Source organism: Mus musculus, chromosome 13 (genome assembly GCF_000001635.26).
Source record: "Mus musculus strain C57BL/6J chromosome 13, GRCm38.p6 C57BL/6J".
Lineage (NCBI taxonomy): Eukaryota > Metazoa > Chordata > Mammalia > Rodentia > Muridae > Mus > Mus musculus.
Genome location: NC_000079.6, coordinates 81492821 through 81510842, shown reverse-complemented (window position 1 = coordinate 81510842; position 18022 = coordinate 81492821). Strand labels below are relative to the sequence as shown.

At 40.4% G+C, this 18022-nt stretch overlaps 1 protein-coding gene across 12 annotated transcripts in view; it reads left to right on the top strand.

The window, feature by feature from the left end:
* Adgrv1 (adhesion G protein-coupled receptor V1) overlaps window positions 1–18022 on the top strand; it is a 538324-nt gene that overhangs the window by 122549 nt on the left and 397753 nt on the right. For all 12 annotated transcript variants that reach the window (XR_001780748.2, XM_017315364.1, XM_017315363.1 and 9 more), the window contains 11 exons: window positions 1298–1477; window positions 2024–2187; window positions 4651–4744; window positions 6673–6751; window positions 6851–6989; window positions 7699–7840; window positions 11596–11858; window positions 14476–14651; window positions 16145–16269; window positions 17571–17728; window positions 17823–17969. Coding sequence is in view for 11 of the 12 variants with exons in the window: in XM_017315364.1 (XP_017170853.1) it covers window positions 1298–1477; window positions 2024–2187; window positions 4651–4744; window positions 6673–6751; window positions 6851–6989; window positions 7699–7840; window positions 11596–11858; window positions 14476–14651; window positions 16145–16269; window positions 17571–17728; window positions 17823–17969 (1667 nt within the window). In the remaining variant the exon portion in view is untranslated. The remainder of the gene's footprint in view (window positions 1–1297; window positions 1478–2023; window positions 2188–4650; window positions 4745–6672; window positions 6752–6850; window positions 6990–7698; window positions 7841–11595; window positions 11859–14475; window positions 14652–16144; window positions 16270–17570; window positions 17729–17822; window positions 17970–18022) is intronic.

Genomic DNA, 18022 nt, shown 5'->3' with positions numbered 1-18022 from the left:
AGAATTTCCTTTTGAACTTTTCTTTGGTATTTTCATTTCAGACAGGAAAGAAATGAAATGAGCTAGTTCCTATCACTGTGTCTAAGAAGTAGGTATATGCTAACTAAAAGAGAGTTACTTTGCAGCCAGCATAGTGCTGTACATCTGTGATTTCCATGCTCAGAAGGTTGAGGCAGGAGCATTGTGAGGTTGGGTTCACATTGTAAGTGCCAGCCCATCCAGAACTACAAAGTGCGATTCTTTCTTTGATAATGTGCTGCTTTAAATATTAAACGCCCCACAGAAATATCAGATTGAAAACGCTCCTAGGCTGGCATATGAACACTGGTCTTTATGGGCTGTGGAAGAGTACTCTACAGAGTGTATCTGTAGAAGCTCTGCTCCACAGGGCTGGGGGGATGGCTCGGCAGGTAGCGCGCCTGCTGTGAGACTGAAGACTCTAGCGCAGATACCCAGTTTCCAAAGCTGCACATGCTTGCACATATCTGTAAGTCCAAGCATCCTGCTGCAGCGTGGGAGGTGGAGCCAGCTGGTCTGGCAGCGAGAGTGCAAGCAACAAAAAAGTGTGTCACAAAGAGGGAAGAAGGAGGGGATTTACACTCATGGATGTTCACATGGGCACCATCACAACACACACACACACACACACACACACACACACACACACACACACACACACACACACACGAAACCAGCCACACTCATACACAAACAAATACTAAAGAAAGACTTAAAATGTTTTGCCACTTTTATACAGAGGTAAATTTTCTGAGACAAGGTCCTGCTATGTAGCCAGGCTGGCCTCAACTTCATTGTACATGTAGCCTGAGTTATCTTCAAACTCATGTTCTTCCTGCCATAGCCTAATGCGCTGGGTGACATGTGCTTGACATATTAGATAGTCATTTGCTGAAAAAAAAAACCCACACATTTACAAACATAAAAATTTTGAGTTTGTTTTTCTGTTAGAAAACCAATTTAGATTTTGAACCAACTACTGTTTACAGATAAATTCGGTCATTTTTGAACAAATTGCTTGGGTAGTTATTTCCTATTAATTCTATAATTCACACAGCCAATATAGTCAGTAGTGTTAATACCATCCATGTTAGAAGAATCCATGTGCTGCTGTGTGGAGGGAGAGTGGGATGTAGACGGCTTGTCAGCCTGAGCATTTCTGGGAGTGGCAGGAGGGCTGACTGGTTCTCATGTGCTCCGTCAATATGTTAAGTGCTTTAAGAATTTTGAAGCTGCTGAAGAGACGCCCTGGGTTCCTGATGTGCTCCCTGAATTTTAGGAGTGTCGCCAGCAGGAGTTGCTCTACTTGATGCCCAGGGATATGCAGCTGTACTGACAGTGGAAGCAAGCGATGAGCCACACGGTGTTTTAAACTTTGCTCTCTCCTCAAGATTTGTTGTGCTCCAGGAGGCTAATGTAACAATTCAGCTCTTCGTCAACAGAGAGTTCGGATCTCTAGGTTTGTGTTTCCCTGGAGTAAGTACTGAATGGGGCTTCTAGGCAAGGACCTTTAAAATTCTGTTTTTAATTTTGAAAATCTGTTTGTGTATATGAAACCATTGGTAATATAAATCCTCAAAGGAGGATGGTGTTTAGCACAGTACTTTGTAACTTCTTTGTTTTTTTTTTTAAAGTTAAAGGAATTATCTGTTTTCACAGAAAGACTGTATACCAAACAGCCATTGAGTCTCAGAGCAGTAGTAGGCTGTGATGGGGTCTCTAGGCTAGGCTCAGCGAATGTGGGTTTTCTATACCGGGCCCTCTGAGCATAGGCTTAAAAGTACTACATCGCCACTTTCACTCTGTACTGAAACAAGTCCCAGAGCCAAACTGCAAGTCCAGAGGCAGGCATCTGTGTCTTCACGGTGTGGACATCACCGTGCTGGTCCATGAGAAAGGTTGCAGCAGCATCAGGACCACTAATGGGACTGAAAACAAAAGGAAAGACTTCACAGTGTTAAAGGTGTGACTAATCATGGTTCTTTAAAAATATGAATTCTTCTAGGAGCCATCAATGTCACGTATGCTACTGTTCCTGGAATAGTAAGTCTGAAAAACAACACAGAAGGCAACCTAGCAGAGCCAGAGTCTGACTTCATCCCTGTGGTGGGCTCTCTGGTTTTGGAGGAAGGGGAAACAACAGCAGCTATCAGTATCACTGTCCTCGAGGTAAACGCTTATGTTATTCCACGATCTTATATTCAACCCACATGATCACACAGAGAGCAGAAGTTGATAAGACTAATTTATGTATAACATAAACTGTAAAATGTACTTAGAGATTTCTAACAACTTTGCATTTAAAAGTAGCAGTTTTCATGGTGACTAAGATTATATACTTTTTGCTTGTCTCTGTACTAAATACTATTATCTTTAATATTTGTAAACTTTCTTCAAAACTTGAAAACTCTATGATGTTTAGAGATTTTAAGAGTCTGTTTGGTTTGTCTCCTCTGCTGGTGGCATTAGATCAGGTTATGACTTCCCCTGATTATTTTTTTCTTTAACTTCTAACCACCTAGGAGTTTCGATTTGTGTTTAGATCTGCCAGCCTGCTGTTGTGTTTTTATTATAAAACATTGAGTGAGAGATAATTTCCTTAGGACAGTTTTCTAGAAAGTCGCTCTGGCCTAAGAGGTTCATTTTAATTCCATTTTAATGCCCAAGGATTCACCAGACCCACAGGCTCATGTAGATCATGGTCTTTGTGGGTGAGATTAGTTAAATTAGGGACTGGAAACTCTCTAAGGGCTGATAGTAGAAAACAAAGTTTTGATCCAACTTAATATAACCAGCAGTGATTGACATTGCACCTTAAATGAGTTTTTGCACCATGAAATGTTTTGTTTGGGGAGTTTATGGTCCCACTATGTAAATACACTTATGGGAGGCCCTGGAAAGAATACTGTGACCAGAAAGTGTAAAGACTGGGGCATATAGAAGTGGTGCGAATGACTATATATTTGAAATACATTTCTGATATTTGGCATTTGCTGGTTCAATTTTATGGCTTTTATTCAGATGCTTCTCAGCTTTACAAAATTATTAAATATTTAAGCTATATGCCCTGTGAGGTTGTTATTTCTACTGCATTGTGAACCATTGCAACATGAGAACCCCAGATTCAATAACAAAAGATGCTATCATGTCAGTGTGTAACAGGACCTGACAAAATGTCTACACAACAAATGCCTGATCTGTTAAGGTTATGAATTACACACTAGTAAATAAAGTACACTACACACACACACGTACACATAAACACACATGCACTATATTACACACATATACACATACCTATACTATTCTACACACATATACATGTCACTACAGACACATATACTCATCACAGGCACACACACACACACACACACACAAATACAGGCACACACACACACTCACAATCCACTATATTATACACACATACATGACACTACATACAAACAAACACACACAAATATATACACTATACTGCATACCCATACACACATACACATACACGACACACACATACATAACACTACAGACACATACACACAACACAGGCACACAGCCTTACTTTCTAGTTAAGTGAGCTTTGAGAGTACAATGTATGCTCCCCCCACCCCCCAAGACTACTTTTGTAAGCGTGGGTTTTCTATGCACTGCTTTTTCTGTTTTGTTGTTTTCAAGGCTTGTCCTCTGAGCAGTGCTAGATTAGAACACAGCAGGCCTGACATGCAAAAGCAAGCCACTGTGGGCTGTGAGAAGGGAGGGTTGTTGTTCATCTTTGCCCAGATACTCTTTCCTGTATAGAGAGTACACAATACAGTTTTAAACTTCCTCTTGTCTGACTTAGAAACATGTCTCAGGTAAGGTGAAAAGCATGTTGGTATGTGTGTACTGAGACTTTAGGCTTATATACATACATATACACACGCACATATGCACATACTACACACACACACACACACACACACACACACACACACACACACTATGTGTAAACTTTGTAAGTATTCACAACCTGTAGTCACTCCTAACCCAGATTTTACCGCTCTGTGTTAGGGCGCCTTCTTTGTTTGCAGTGTTAATTGTGGAACTACTGATTAATGATAGTTACTACCATGTTCAAAGGATTTTTTTGAACCTGGATATTCCTCATACACTATTGTCAATTATTACCAGCAAACCATGCCCTTGTGGTCACTATTTCTCCAAAAGAAACATGGTAGAGTTGAGGTTTTGGGCTATAAATGGCTCACCTTAAACTCCCACGGGTTGTTCTTAGCCTTCCTGTTTGTTCCCTTTTCCGAACAGTAGGTATTAGGGAAATTGAGCATTTTTTGCATATGTTATATTTGAAATAATTAGATTCATATACTTATATAGTTGGTTTACTTATAAACTGTCCTTAAAATGTTACAATTTTGAGGTGCTTTCATAGTGCTCACCTAATAAATTCCACATATAAGTTTGACACTGTTATAAATCTATTTCCTAATTTAAATAATTTTAGTCCTTGCTTATGTTTTCCACTGTGTTTTTACTGTTTGCGTATATGCATTTGTAATATAACTTAAAGAACATTTTATGAGGAATAATTCCTTTAAGCATAATTAAAGCCCTTTTTAATGATTTTAATTTTTGCAGGATGATATACCAGAGCTAAAAGAATATTTCTTGGTGAATTTAACTCATGTTGATCTCATTATGGCTCCTCTGACTTCATCTCCTCCCAGACTAGGTATGGGGCTCTCCTTTATGAACCTTTTGACTAACTGTGAGAGTCAGAGGACTTCATTGTTTTAATCAGAGTGACTTGTTATGGGAACGTAACACCGCCCCTTGTTTTGTTTGCTAATTTCAGCCATGTGTGAGGATGTGATGAGCATTTAGACTTGTTCTAGTTAGAGACTGTCATTGTAAGCAGTGTAAGGCAATAATTACTCTGGTGCTTTTTAAATTTTACAACTATGTTACTGCCAGATATGCAACCTGCAAGGTGGTATTACTTTTTTCAAATGTATTTTTCCTTCATTTTCTTTTAAAATGTAACTAGCTATCTTCATAAGTCAACAGTTTTCTTTTAAGTTTAATATTTATTTTGTGAATTCAGTGCTTGCTTCTATTCTGACCTTTGATCTTTTTCTTTTCATGCTTTTAGAAAACTTAATTCATTACAGACTGAAAGGTAAAACATAACTTGGTAGAAACTTAATTAGACCCTTCAATAGATAAAGTCTAAGTATTGATGGAGAGTGTGTGAGGCATGCCAGGTTGGAGTGAGAAGCATGGAGACCAACCAGTCCTGCTGCTCTGTCCCTGGGCTGCAGGGCTGCGGCATGGAGGGGTGTTAGTCCATTGTCTGCAGGATGGAGGGAGTTAGTCCATTGTCTGCAGGATGGAGGGGTCTGTAGGATGGAGGGAGTTAGTCCGTGGAGTGCCAGTTCCAATGGAGCTCTTTCTGCCCTGGTCCTCTACCTTGAATTGTTGTATGTATTAGTTCTGTCATTTCTTACATTCCTCCACTATACATACGAGACAGTGCGAACCATGAGAAGCTTAGGAATATGCCCTGAATTTCAACCAGAACATGAAAGAGCTGGATTCTTTTTTTAAAATAACCTAAAAGTTTAATTTTAATAACCTATGATTTCACTACTATTTCAAAAGTATTTTTTGTTTATTTTTGAGATTGTAACTTAGTTAAAACATTTCTCCCCTTTTCTCTCTCCAAACCCTGCCATATCTATATCCTTCTCTCCTTCAAATTCATAGCTTCTTTTTTCATTAATTGTTATTGTATGAATACACACACATACACACACACACACACACACACACACACACACACACACACACACACACACTCACACACACACACACAGATATTCAAAAATAAGACCTGTGGGGTCCATACAGTGTTTTAGTAGTGTACTGTGATTTCTAGACTGTCTGGCCAGAAGCCTGTAGTCTGTTGGGTACAAATCCTGATTTTATACTGTCTCCTGAATGGTGTTATTCACTTCAATCTAAAGAGAATTGGCTTTCTTATTCTTTTCCTCACTAAATAGCTATGATAATTGTCCTTAACTAAAGAATAAAGTATTGAAACACACACACACATGCACACGCACACCAGGAAGAGAAGTAATGTTTCAGTCCAGAAGAGCAGCTAAATTGTAGCATACTGACATAAATGCATCTGGATCAGACCACTCTATTTCTTTCTGCTTTATCAAACCCATTCTGTAGTCAGTTTTAACACTCCCATCTGGGTCACTTTTTCCATGTGTGTTTCTCTTTCCACTTTGTTTCTTTTTCTTGTCCTTCCTGTTTCCCCAACAATACCATTTTCTCCCACCCTGAAATAGAACAGAGATGTAAATATTGTTTAATTTATTCAAAGTGAAGCTATAATATCTGTAACATATTGTCACACTGTTCTTAGTTGAGTAGTTATACACCAATAACTCTTGGTAATAAAAAATATTTCTCTTCTAATGTTACCAGTATTGTTTTTATTTTCTTAAACGTATTTTCACTGTGTGTAATACCTACACATGAAAATTTATATAACACAGTCTTCAAATTCCTTGGCAGACAGTAGCTTTCAATATAGTTTAATGAATTTTATATTACATTATATTCAGTCTATCTCTGTTTTGTCAGATTCAGAAGGCCTGACGGCACAGATTGTCATAGATGCCAATGACGGTGCCCAAGGCATGATTGAATGGCAGCGTAACAGGTAAGCCCAAGATGTATACGTTCCTTCCTTCGTTTCACATTCTTCACAATTACCATACAGAAGTTATGAGAGAAAACCAAGTCTATTCTGTCACTCCAGATTTGAAGTGAATGAAACCGACGGCGTTGTAACACTGGTAGCGCAGAGGAGCAGAGCAGCCCTTGGCCAGGTGTCATTGTTTATGTATGCCCAGAACCTAGAGGCTCAGGCGGGGCTGGATTACATGTGCACTCCACAGGTAGGGAAATCACCTCTGATGGCTCTTTGCAACCACTGTTCGTTGAGAATCAGAGTGATGTAGGTATTTTCTGGAAAATTAATCTCAATAACTACTGTGTAAGATACTTCATAGGGAGAACAGGAGGAAGATTTCTATTTTATATAATTTTTTCTGCTGCGACAGGTGGTTGAATTAAGTTTTAATTCTATTCTATATTTCACCCCAAATTTACTATTTTTCGAAGTATTTAATTCTGAAGAATGCTAGATAATGTTTAAATGTGTTAATTATTAGACTCTCCCAGAATGTTTCCTGTGCTTCTGGAAAAAAAAAATGTACTCAATTTACGGACATATCTGAAGCCCTTGAAATACTTTTTAAAATTTTCATGTCTTCATCCCATTTATTATGTAACCAAATGTTTGCTTTCTTCCTCTCAGTAGCTTACTTGAAATACTTTCAGTTTAAGTTTTAACAAAGAGAGAGCATGTAAAAGTTAGCATTCCCTGCAGCTTCAGGAGATTACAAGAAGCAAGACAAAGGTTGTGGGAGCCCACGTGGGGTCCTCTGAAAGAGCAGCAAATGTGAGCTAACTGCTGAGCCTCTCCAGCCACTAGAATAGCATATTCTCGCCATTGTCACCTGTGCTTTCTGAATGTCTGATGAACACTCGCAGTGAATTGACGTATTTGAACTTTTCATTTATCTTTTTTTTTTTTTTGACCAGATTCTTCACTTCACTGATGGAGAAAGGTTTAAGCATGTGGACGTCATGATTCTGGACGATGACATGCCAGAAGGAGACGAAAGATTTCAGTTGCTATTAACAAATCCTTCTCCTGGACTAGAGCTGGGGAAAAATACCATAGGTAGTTATCTTTCCTTTCACAGTCTCCTTTTTTTCCATCCGGGTTCACTAGGGTAGCCTCGTATGCGAAGTCCCCTAATCTCAGCATTTATAAGTTCTCATGTCAGAGGGAAGGAGTCCAGCCTCTGTGTGTGTGTGTGTGATGTTCTCAATTATTGAGGTTTTATTCAATGTATAAATGTCTCTCTGTCAGAATTAGCTTTCTGATGTGGTTTTGTGCTATCAATGACAAAAATGATGGAGATACTTCTAGCGCTGGGTCAGTGCTATGAAGTCTGCGCCAAGAGTCGGAGTACTCTGCCTCAGATATATTGCAAGAACTTTAATTCTCTACTTGACATGGTTTGACATTGTTTCTAACAGTGCAGTTTCACTGTGGGCTAGGTATTATAATGTCTGCTTCACAATGACAGCAATAATGCCAGAGAGAGCCTCATGGATGTACCGGATTCTGAATAAGAAAACACATTTACTTCTAGAGCTTGTTATAAGTTTTCATTATTTGAAAATGTCATACACATCTGTAATGAAATATGATTATATCCATCCACAATTCACCCTTCCAACTCTCCTTGGACCCACCTCCTTCAACATGTCCCCTCCCAACACCAAGTCTCTTTCTTGTTTTCCTTCCTCCTCCTTTGTTTTTGTAGATTATATTACTGTAGATTAGTATTATTGTATATGATCCTGATGGAATGCAGAGTTTCAATTCCTTTGGGGAAGTACAGTGAACTTCATTGATGGTATGTGAGAATGTAGGGGTTTTAAAATCCTCCACTCCTTGGGGATCTGGGATGGATACTCTGAGGGGAGATATTCAGTGTGTTGCAGCTAAATTGAGGCTGAAACTTCCCAGTTGCTGAAGGCCTCTTTCTTCCTTCCTTGTTCTTGTTGGTGTGGATGGTCCAGGGCTCCAGACTCCTTGGAGACTTGTCTTAGTTAGGGTTTTACTGCTGTCAAGAGGCACATTGACCAAGGCAACTCTTGGTCAACATTTATTCTTTTTTTTTTTTTTTGAGACAAGGTTTCTTTGTGTAGCACTGGCTGTCCTGGAACTCACTCTGTAGACCAGGCTGGCCTTGAACTCAGAAATCCACCTGCCTCTGCCTCCCAAGTGCTGGAATTAAAGGTGTGCGCCACTACCGCCCGGCTTTTGGTCAACATTTAGTTGGGGCTGGCTTACAGGTTCAGAGATTCGGTCTATACTCATCAAGGCAGGAGCATGGCAGGGTCCAGGCTGTCATGGTATGAGAGGAGGTCAGAGTTCTATCTACATCTTCTTCCACAGGAAGCCAGGAACAGACTGTCCTCAGGCAGCTATGAGAATGATCCCAAAGCCCACCCCCTCAGTGACACAATGCCTCCAACAAGGTCACACCTACTTCAATAAGGCCACACCTCCTAAGAGTGCTACTCCCTTAGCCAAGCATATATAAACCACCACAAGGCTATATTGATCATGGGGTCTACCATCATATAGTGGATCCAAACTCATTGTCTTAGCTGTAAGTGAGCTTGCAGAGTGTTCATTGAGGGGCAAATCTACCATCATCAAGGGTAGAGGACCAAGTGTCTCTGTTAAGGTTATAGGAGACAACCTGATTCTCAGTGTAGCCCAGGATGACCAGTGGAGACCCTGTGGCATCTCTAAAGTCACTTCATTGATGTCCTTGTATCAGGCAGCTTTCTCTATATTCACAACATACACACTGAGGGTAGGACCAGGGAAAGTCATTCCAGTGAATGTCCCATTCAGCTCAGGGATAACCTTGCCTACATCCTAGTGGAAGCTGGGATGGTATTCTGAGAATCCTCCCAGCCACCATGATACTGCAGTTTTCCTGAGTACCATCCACAAACATGCACAGTAAGCAGAGGGCCGAGATGATGCTTTGGCTCCAGTGTCCAAGCATGCCCCAGACATCTCCATGGTGGTAAAGATACTAATAGATTCCACTACATAATCAGTACAGTATCACCCTATTTGATAAGAGATGGTCTTAAGTGACGAAACTTTCCAGTACTCAGCCTTGACTGTGGAACTTAGTTTGGTGTAATCATCCTGGAACATGCAGACCATGCGATTGAGGTCAATGATGAGGTCATTAATGGCATTGGTATACACTTTGCTAGATTTTGAGGCAGTCCTATTGACCAGACACCCTGAATGCAAAATTCATTCACCCTGACCTCTACCATCACATCTCAGCGATGAGGCTGGCGCTGCCTGGGAACATGCGACGGCTGCTCTAGAGCCAGGATGAGCAGATAGGCTCAGTGATTGGACATTTTAGAAGTAATCTTCTGAGCTTGTTCCTATGTTTTAAATTAATTATGTTATCTTTTATTATATACTGTTTTAAAAAATATCAGTATTATTTTTATTTTTAAAATTCTATTTGCTTTTCTCCCAAACAACATATTTTTACTGTATTTTTCTGAAATTTGTGTATTTTTGATTTATGTGTGGTTATTTTAACATAGGAGGAAATTATTTATTGATAATATGTGAGAAAAGAATGTAAATTTATTTTATTCTAAAATGTAAAGCTACTGCCCTAAATTTTAAAGATGTACCTTTATTGGCTCCTGATTTCCAATATAAAGTTTATTTTTATCTATCTGTCCTAGTTTGGTTTTTGCTTCTGAGTTAAACGCCATGACTAAAGCACACTGGGGGTAGGCAGGACAGGATTTATGTTAGCGTAGAGCTGACACTTGTGACTGTCATGAAGAAGTCAGGAAGAATGGTGGTTATGACCTTGCTCTCAGTGGCTTTGATTGGCTTGCTTTTTAATATAAGCTAAGAGCGCCGTGCATTCCCACAGTAGTCATTGTTGTAACGAGTTCCTCACAGGCTTGCATACTGTCTCAGGCATTGGTTGATATAATTCAGAGAGGTGGGGGGAAGGAGAGAGAAAGAAAGGGAAGAAGGGAGGAAGGAAGGGAGAGAGAGAAGGAGAGAGACTCTATTGTTCAAATGTGAACTACTTAGAGGGACATAAGAGTGCATCAAAGGGGAGACAAGGTCACCACAATCAACATTCTGTGTTCATTTTCTTATATTTTCACATCAATTTCTGTGTCAATTGAACAACTATTTTGAACAAGATCCTTTCAATGCGCCGGATGTGGTGGCGCATGCCTTTAATCCCAGCACTCGGGAGGCAGAGGCAGGAGGATTTCTGAGTTTGAGGCCAGCCTGGTCTACAAAGTGAGTGCCAGGACAGCCAGGGCTGCACAGAGAAACCCTGTCTTGAAAAACAACAACACCAAAAAATCCTTTCAATGGTATATTTTCAATGGTATATTTTCCATCAATGACAGCTGATACATAAAGATGTGACGATGCTTAAGTCTATATGTCTGGGCTGGCAAGGTGGCTCAGCAGGTAAAGGTGTTTGCCTGATGATCTGAGTTAGTTCCCTGGGATTTACATGATGGGTTTCCACAAGTTGTCCTCTGACTTCCACATATACACACACTGTGACATGGGCTCTCTCCACAAATAAATGAATACATAGATGATTGTAAGAATCACAAAGATCTTGAAGCTGACTTCCTGGCTTGCACCACAGTTCTGTTCCCTTCCAGCTTTGTAACTTCTATAGAGTACCTGTGTATAATCTAATACAAGGTGGGGATAGTGGTGAGAGCTAAGTTAATACAGGTTACAAGGTCAGATGTGAGCATATCGTTAGGATTTGTAACATTCATTCTTCAGTTGCTGCTTGGATGTTCTTGTTTTAACAGCTTTGATTACTGTCCTTGCCAATGACGATGGCCCTGGAGTTCTGTCCTTTAACAACAGCGGGCACATCTTCCTCAGGGAACCGACATCTCTCTACGTGCAGGAGAGTGTAGCAGTGTTAGTCATTGTTCGGGAACCAGCTCAAGGTCTGTTTGGAACAGTGGCAGTTCAGTTTGTTGTGACAGAAGTCAACTCTTCAACTGAATCGAAGGACCTGTCTCCTTCCAAAGGCTTTATTGTTCTAGAGGAAGGCGTTCGGTCCAAGGTATAGTATGAGTCTTTAATACCTTTATTAGAACACAAGATTACTTTTAGTACTTAAAGATTTTCCCTCAGAAGTGTGCCCTTGGTTCTTGAAAAAAGAAAAAACAAAGCAAAAATCTTCTTAAAGGAGAGAAACAAAGGCACTCGAGTGTGTGGCAAGCATTTCAGAGTTATGAAGTATACACAGATGGCAGCTGGGGAAATTGCCTGTTAATATGCTAAAGAAATATGCAAGAATTAGAATTTATAGTCAGCATGGTTAATTTAAAATCAGGGACTCGAGAGATGACTTAGTAGTTAAGAGCAATGTCTGCTCGTCCAGTGATCCTGAGCTCAATTCCCAGCAACCACATGGTGGCTCACAACCATCTGTATTGGGATCTGATGTCCTCTGCTGGTATGCAGGTGTACATGCAGATAGATCACTCATGCATAAAGTAAATAAATCTATTTATTTAAAAAATCATTTAAATGGTATTTTTCCCGTATATTGTCTGTAAGAATATAAGCCAAAACAACCTCCATGCTTGCCCTTTCATTCTTGCCTGCCATATTTCAGATGGACAGACAGATGAACAGGAGTAGTTTAGAGGAGACAATGCTGGATTTGAGATTAGTTATGAATGCAGTCTACTAAAAAATAAAATAAAACAAAACTTGCCTTCCAACCTTGCTTTTCTCTCTAAGAACTTTTTTGAAATTGGTACCCAATTTTATTAAAAATTTCTGTTTTAGGTTTATGTATTTATATGTGTATGAGTGTTTGACCATAGATGTGTTTGTGTACCCCATGTGTCTCTGGGGTCATGGGTTCTTTGGAAATGGTGTTACAGATAGTTGTGAGCTGCCATGTGGGTACTGAACTGAACTCAGCACCCCTATGGGTAGGAATTGAACCCAGGTCCTCTGGAAGAGAAGCCAGTGTTCCTAACCACTTGAGCCATCTCACCACCCCTTCAGCTTTATTTTTGAGATACAGTTAAAGATATTTGGTTACATTCTCCTATGCCTTTTACAGCCAAATTCAGTGCTGAACTAGGATATTTACAGTGATTTAACGTTGGAGGTCACGTAATAATTGATGAAGTCTGTTTTCTGCGGTGTAGGTTAGAGCTGGGGCCTTGGGAAAGCTGGCAAGCCCCCTGCAGCTCCCCTACATCCTCAGCCCTCAGATGTGTGCAAACTTTAGCATGCTTTCCAAGGTCAACATTTTTACATTCTTGAAAATCGAAACCTTTGACTGATTTGCTTAGAGACCCACCCCAATTTTGAAATGCTATAAAAGCTTAAAGCATAAGTGTTTTGTAAATTTGCTATTATTTTATTCTTTTTTTTGTGTTAAAATTCATTTTATTTTGGCTTTCCTTGAACTTTTTTTTATATTCTTAAGATCTTTGATATGTTCACTAAAAAAATTAATTGTTAGAACAAATTAAATAAATGTTGAACTAACCTAACTGCCTCCCACACTGTAATTTTAAAAATGTAAGTTGTAAGGTATACAGTCCCTAAGGATGTAGGGACACATATGACTACCCTGCGGAGGAAGAAGTCTAAATAACTGCCTTGAGCAGCGCCTCTTTTTGACCTTTGCCCTTTCCAGAGAAAGCAGCTTTCCAACTTTTAAGATCCAGGACTATCTTGCTCTGTATAGACAAGGTTGTTCAGCAGTTAATTGTTTCTGTTGATCCCTTTTCCCTGGCCTGTTAGGAGCACATGCTCGCACCTGTAAGTAGCTTGTTCATTTCCTGTTACTGTGCTGCATTCCATTGCTGAGGCCACAGCCTTTTTATGCTGTTGCTGGCCAGCATTTGGACTGGTTCTAGTCTGTACCCACTCTGCCTGTCATTGCTTCTAGCCAGTCATTTCCAGACTACACTAGGTTAAGGAACTTATGTAGCCGGGATAGGACAAAAATGTTACAGAAATCAGCACATGAATTTAACCTGGTAATCAGTGTTTTTTGAAAACTTTAAAAAAGTGTTTTAGCCAGGTAATGGTGGCACACACCTTTAATCCTATCACTTGGGAGGCAGAGGGCAGGTAGGTTTTTTAGTTCGAGGTCAGCCTGGACTACAGAATGAGTTCCAGGGCAGCCAGGGCTATACAGAGAAACTCTGTCTCGAAAAACAAAAGACAAAAAAGAATTTTAGTGTTTTATTTTAAAACTAAGCATGTGCATTGGTCTGTATGTGTTTGCTCAAATGAATGCAGGTGCCCATGTAGGCCAGAAGAGAACATCCTATCTCCTAAGACTGGGGTTATAGACCTCTGTGGGCTGCCTGGTATATATTCGTTGGGACTAAGTTTGGGTTCTCTAGGGTAGCGGCAGGAACTCTTAACTGAGGAGCCATCTCTCCATCCTCAATTAGGTTTATTTTTTAAATGCAGGCAACTGTTACTTTTCAGACACTATAGGGTAGTAGATCACAGTTTTGCAAATCCCTGAGGTAGGAACTTGAAACAATTGTAGTCACTACATGATGGGAATAAAATATAAATAAATAGAAGTCGTATTTCAAAACATATTATGCAAATGTGTAGTAAATTTCTTCAAATGTGTCTTTCCAAAAAGACCATATTCTATGAACTTTATTCATTCTTTTGTTGTATTTCAGACCCTGCGCATCTCTGCCATATTAGACACGGAACCAGAAATGGACGAGCATTTTGTCTGCACCCTGTTTAATCCAACTGGAGGTGCTAGACTAGGGGCCCATGTTCAAACCTTGATAACAATTTTTCAAAACCAGGCTCCTTTGGGACTATTCAGTATCTCTGCTGTTGAAAATAGGTATGGGTTATTTATAAAGCATTAACATTTTGAATCAAAATATGTAACACTTTTGAACTGAGAAGATATAGAAATTAATATCTGGTTATTTTAGTATATCTGGGAGTTGATGAATATTTATATTTTATTTCTTAAAATAATTAAGGCATCTAATATTATTAATAGGCTAAATCTCTCCTACTTCACCTATTTCTAAGGAGTTATCTGAGTTTTGTATGGAGAGATGTGGGGCATTGGGCTATACACAGACAGTCTGGTTTCCAGTCGAGTTGAGGTCTGAACTCTGGGACCCGGTGGTGATAACTCACCTACATGAGATGGAAGGAGTTCTCTCATGTCTCCTGGAACCCTGGCTCCTGTCGAAGTTCCCGCCCCCACAGCCCCACAGGAGAAGCATGGCTTTTAGTCACATAGACAATGTCCCAAGCTTCTGACCTTCAGGCTAGACTCCTCCCCAGTTACCTAGCAACAGTAAAGATAACAGCATACCATAAGTGAGGCTGTTTGGCCTCTCCTCACTCTCTTACTCCCCTTACACTCTTCTTACTTTCTTACTTTCCTCTCCTCTCCTCTCCTCTCCTCTCCTCTCCTCTCCTCTCCTCTCCTCTCCTCTCCTCTCCTCTCCTCTCCTCTCCTCTCCTCTCCTCCCCTCCCCTCCCCTCCCCTCCCCTCCCCTCCCCCTTCCTCTTCCTTTTCCTCTTCCTCTCTAGCCTTTCTTCTCTCTCTCCTTTTCCCCCCTTCTCTCCTCTTGGCCATGGCCGGTCTCTCTCTCTCCTTCTACCTTCTCTCTTTCCCCCTGCCTTTCTATAATAAAGCTCTAAAATCATAGACTGTCTCTGTACACCAAGGCCCACTGCACTTGGATGATGGGATAGGCTTTCCTCTAATGAGCTGTTTCTAATCTCTCTGATAGAAGGCCTTCATGTGCTACAGCCAAGGCCCGCTGTGCTTACTCTCACCTGTGTGGGAACCTCTCTCCCCAGCCCTCGCTCCCATAACCCCGGGGCTACAGGGTGTTGCCCCGGGGCCCCTGGTATCGGGGGCTGCCCCTTGTCCAAGTCCTGTCAAGTGGGGTCAGTGGCTTAGATGCCCACCCGGGGTCGAGTAAAAAGTGACCAGCATCCCTCCCAGAGCATAGGAGGATCTCTGGCCGGACATGGGCTATCCTCCCTCCCCCATCCTTCTCCTGCCCCCTTTAGTTCCCACAGAGAGAGCTTAGATTGGCAATATTGTTTGATTATAAAGTGACAGATATTTAATCATTGTTATGATATTAGAGTGTTAACATTTGTATTTTTTATTTAAAAAAATCTCCATAATTGAATACATTTGAATACTAGAGTCTAGTCTTCCACTGCATAAAATTTGTGGGTTTCATTGGAATGTACAGGTTTACAACTATATAAAATAATATGCTGGCAGTGTATTTTGTATTTTAAATATTTAGAAATTATTCTCTTCTGCTCTCCAAAATCCATTTGTTTTTCTTTTAGTGCCACCTCTATAGATGTTGAAGAATCCAACAGGAGTGTGTACCTCAATGTGTCACGTACAAATGGCCTTGACTTGACTGCGAGTGTGCAGTGGGAGACAGTATCTGAGACAGCCTTTGGCATGAGTACGTTTAGCTTTCTTTCCATAAATGGCATATTACCAACAGAACAGGTACTTGGTTCTGTTATGGGATCCATAGTACTTACTGTGCATCATTCATGCACTAGACTTGGAACTCAGCTCACAAAGCTTAGCATTTAGGCATTCCCATAAATAACTATAAGAAATAAAAAATTAATTTGCATTGCAAACGACAATAATGCTTTAGGGGAAATTGGGAGTAGTAAAATGTAAGTAAGGGATGAAGACATGGCTCTACAGTTATGAGTACTGAATTCTCTTCCAGAGGACCTGGATTCTATTTTACCACCCAAGTCAGGAGGCTCACAATTGACTGGAACTTTAGATCATGCGCTCTGACACCCTCTTCTGGCCTCTGCAGGCACCCATACACATGGCATATATTCAATCAATCACACACACACACACACACACACACACACACACACACACACCATTAAAAATACAAGGTGGGTATTTCTAAGGAGAGTCAGTGATTGCATGAACACTGATGAATGGGTATTGGATGCGAAGCACTGGGCTGGAGAAAACTGGAGACAGCAGGGAGTGGCTGTCAAGGCTGTAGACTTGAGTAATTAACTGGTATATAAGATGAAATATAGAATGGACAGTGAACAGAGAAGTAAGAGAATATTTACCTTGAATAGTTAGGTAAGGCCAGGTCATTAAAGAACTTGAAAAACATCCCTTGGATGCCATACTCATCCTAGCTTTAAGGAAAATCCTCTCAGTAGTTTAGGTACACGTATGAATGGTGCGGCATGGCCATATTTATACTTTATAGGCATTGTTCAGAATCTCATATAAAGAATTGTTTGTGTAGAAGAGAGGAGAAGATGCAGCGGATGAACAAGGAGGCAGCAGGCTAGGCAGCTCAGACCCAGGGATGGATTGTCTGTGACAATGAGTGAGAGGCCGTGGAAGACTCCACGTTGCTAGCTTATACAGTTGAGGGGAAGTTCAAGCCACCATCTAAGAGAGAAATTATCAAAGAAGTATGATTTGAGGAAGGAGAGTGGACAAAGTGTGGTTTAGAACTGCTAGTGTCTATTCTCCTTTACATACAAAACGGACACACCCACATGCACACACATGTGCATACACACACACACACACACATACACACACACACACACATACACACACACGTATACACACAATCCTCTTCCTCCTCATTACCATCATCATCTTTCTAACACACCCACTAGCTTCACTCTTTAATGCCAAATGAGATAAGGTTCAGATGTAATTATATACACGTAAATATTTATTTTATTATTTCAGGGGGAATGGATGTCGTCTTTTCCATATTTCAAAGCTTTTTTGACAAGACAGCACTGGACTGGTGTTTCTTTACTGTTGAAGGCTCAGTTTACGGCGTAATGTTAAGAAAATCCTCATTAGTTGTTTATCGATGGCAAGGGACTTTTGTTCCTGTTGAGGTAAGCATCCATGTTTGCTTTGTGGTGCACAAAATACAATGTATGTGAAAACTTTGATGCAACATGAATTACTATTGTCATTTCTGTTTCCTAGGACTTAAAGGTAGAAAGTCCTAAAACTTGTGAGGCCTTTAATATTGGCGTTTCCCCATATCTTGTGATTACTCATGGGGAAAGAAGTGGAGAGAAGCCTTCCATTAACAGTGTGTACATGCTCACTGCTGGATTCAGATTAGTCCTGGTAAAACACATTCTCCCTCTTTCTGTAGATTCTGTACTTAAGTGCAATTCAGA